General features: G+C 42.8%; 1 protein-coding gene across 9 annotated transcripts in view; it reads left to right on the forward strand.

Annotated features, from left to right (window-relative positions):
• Positions 1-2,282, forward strand: part of LOC122342860 (liprin-alpha-2-like) — a 20,446-nt gene extending 18,164 nt beyond the window's left edge. For all 9 annotated transcript variants that reach the window (XM_043237000.1, XM_043237006.1, XM_043237002.1 and 6 more), the window contains 2 exons: positions 1,155-1,235; positions 1,883-2,282. In XM_043237000.1, coding sequence (XP_043092935.1) covers positions 1,155-1,213 — 59 coding nt within the window. In that variant the 3' untranslated portion in view covers positions 1,214-1,235; positions 1,883-2,282. The remainder of the gene's footprint in view (positions 1-1,154; positions 1,236-1,882) is intronic.
• Positions 2,283-2,288: the final 6 nt, after the last annotated feature.

Genomic DNA, 2,288 nt, shown 5'->3' on the forward strand with positions numbered 1-2,288 from the left:
TCTCGTTCATGTTCCCCTTCAACATCTAACCCCAGTGTGGCTGGATCTACTACTTCTCTATGTATAACCATTTCTACACCTCACTCACACACTTACTAACACTCATTTCCACTAAACCCCATCAGACATAATTAACAAAGCATGCTGCAAACTCCACAGACGTGGCAGGGCTCCACCTTCCACACGTTCCTTTGTACTCATTGAGATTGAAGACTACTCTGCTCACAGCTACTCAAAGACAACAAACGCATACATACTTTCACAAATCAACTCTAATGGCTCATTTCCACAGAACAGCCCGATCCAGCTTGCCTCTAGCATTGGTACCCTTACTTGATAGGCATGGTGCAGCACTACACTACCGTACAGTTACATATAACTTTGTGCTTAGCCAAAACTACACACATCAGAGCCAGTAGCACCTGACAGAAGGACTAGCCAAGCCTGAGGTTGCTCTTAGTGGAGAGAGAAGCACAGTGATTGCCTGGAGCGACCAAATCAGCACAGTACATTTTCAAATAGGAACATTCTTGCCAAATAAACCACAGACTTTTAAACTAAGCTCTAAACTCTTACAATTAATGACTCTTTCACAAGAAGGAATATTGACAAACTACTATTGTCTGTATCAACTTATTTCCATTAGTGTGCAAGAGAATGTAAAATAGCAGTGTTTTTTCTAATTGTATAACATGACCAACTCGCGGACAGTAGAGCACAACAACTGAAAAAAACTGACCATTGGAGTTTAGCTCCACCCTTTCAGAACCCTCTGCTGTTCTACATGCCCTTACTAACTAACAAAAATTTGCAACAACTCACAATTGAAGTACTATACAATACTGCACAGTGGAAACAAGTCATCCCACCTGCCATTAAAAAAAAGCCTTTAATACACCCAAAACTACTTGCACACATCTCTCTTTTCCCCCTCTCTCTAACACACACAGACAGAGAAGAAGAGAACAAAAGGCAGATTCTGACTTTCAAGGTGTCTCTCTTCAATGTCTTTACAAAAACACACTATCGCCCACATTCAGTCGACTTCAATTTCAGGATACACACCTGTACTTCCATTTTCAACATCTGACTACATATACAGACAAATGACTCCCCAAAAAAATCCCTCACTTCATCTCTCTGTTTCCGTGCAGTTGGACCGTCGGCGGTACAGCGTCTGGACAGCTCCACTGTGAGGACCTACTCTTGCTGAGACAACATCAATACTATAAGCTGTGAGTCTCACTCTGTGCTAAACTATGCTCCTTTTCACTGCATCTCTCCTCCGTTTCATCTTCTGTAAAACAAACTTTCAATAAAGAAAATTGAAAAAAAAATGAAATGATCAGATCACAAGCCACATCTGCAGCTCTGCACAGTTTACACACACTCGCATGAAAACAAACCTTGGAGCTGCTCTTTCAATGAACAGTGAAACCAATCCCATCCCAGCAAAAGGAAACCTATCTAGACTGCTGTCCAACTTTGGCTAACCACAATACTCACTCAATTGGCAAAAACCCCTTTATCAGAAAATGCAGCCGCTCTTCTTCTTAACAGGTGCACCAAAACAATGCTGGCCCAACAAAACCCTTCATTCCCACCCAACAGCTAGCCTGACAGCCCTTCTCTAATGAATGGCCATTGCGTCACACAACATTCTTGCTCCAAGCAATGACTGGACAGTTTCCCACCTCACTTCAAAAAGCACATTTTGGTATGCCTTCCGATAGACTGTCTTGCTCTTCTAACAATCTACAAGTGTACTGTCTCAGCTTACCTTCTACTAAACAACTTTACCTTACCCTACAAGCCTTACCTGAATCATACACACATGGACTACAACAACATCTCATCTTCTCTTCTGTCCTGCTTCTTTCAGAGTCGTACCTTAAAGTTGGCCTGAACAAACTATTGCGACGACACACACTGCCAAGAGAACAACAGAAGGCCACGGAGGACAGGGCCAGGAGCCTGGGGCCGAACGAGCCGAGGCCTCGACCCGGGCGTCCGCCGATGTGCTCTCGCTCTTTCTGTCTTTCACGCCACGCGGCTCCTTCGGCTTAAGTACTGTGTATTTCTTCTACAGGGGATGTGTAGGTTCAACTGTAAATCACTATAAATAAAGCTGTTTTATATATAAAGACATAAATATAAAGAAATATATATGCATACACACATCTGTATAAAAAGATCACACGTTTGTGCACATTGCGTCCTTTAACGTCATGGTTTTAAACGATGCTGCTGTTTTAACTTTTCGCCTACGCCCCGGAGACACTTTGGAA

This window comes from Puntigrus tetrazona, chromosome 4, assembly GCF_018831695.1.
Source record: "Puntigrus tetrazona isolate hp1 chromosome 4, ASM1883169v1, whole genome shotgun sequence".
Taxonomy (NCBI): Eukaryota; Metazoa; Chordata; class Actinopteri; order Cypriniformes; family Cyprinidae; genus Puntigrus; species Puntigrus tetrazona.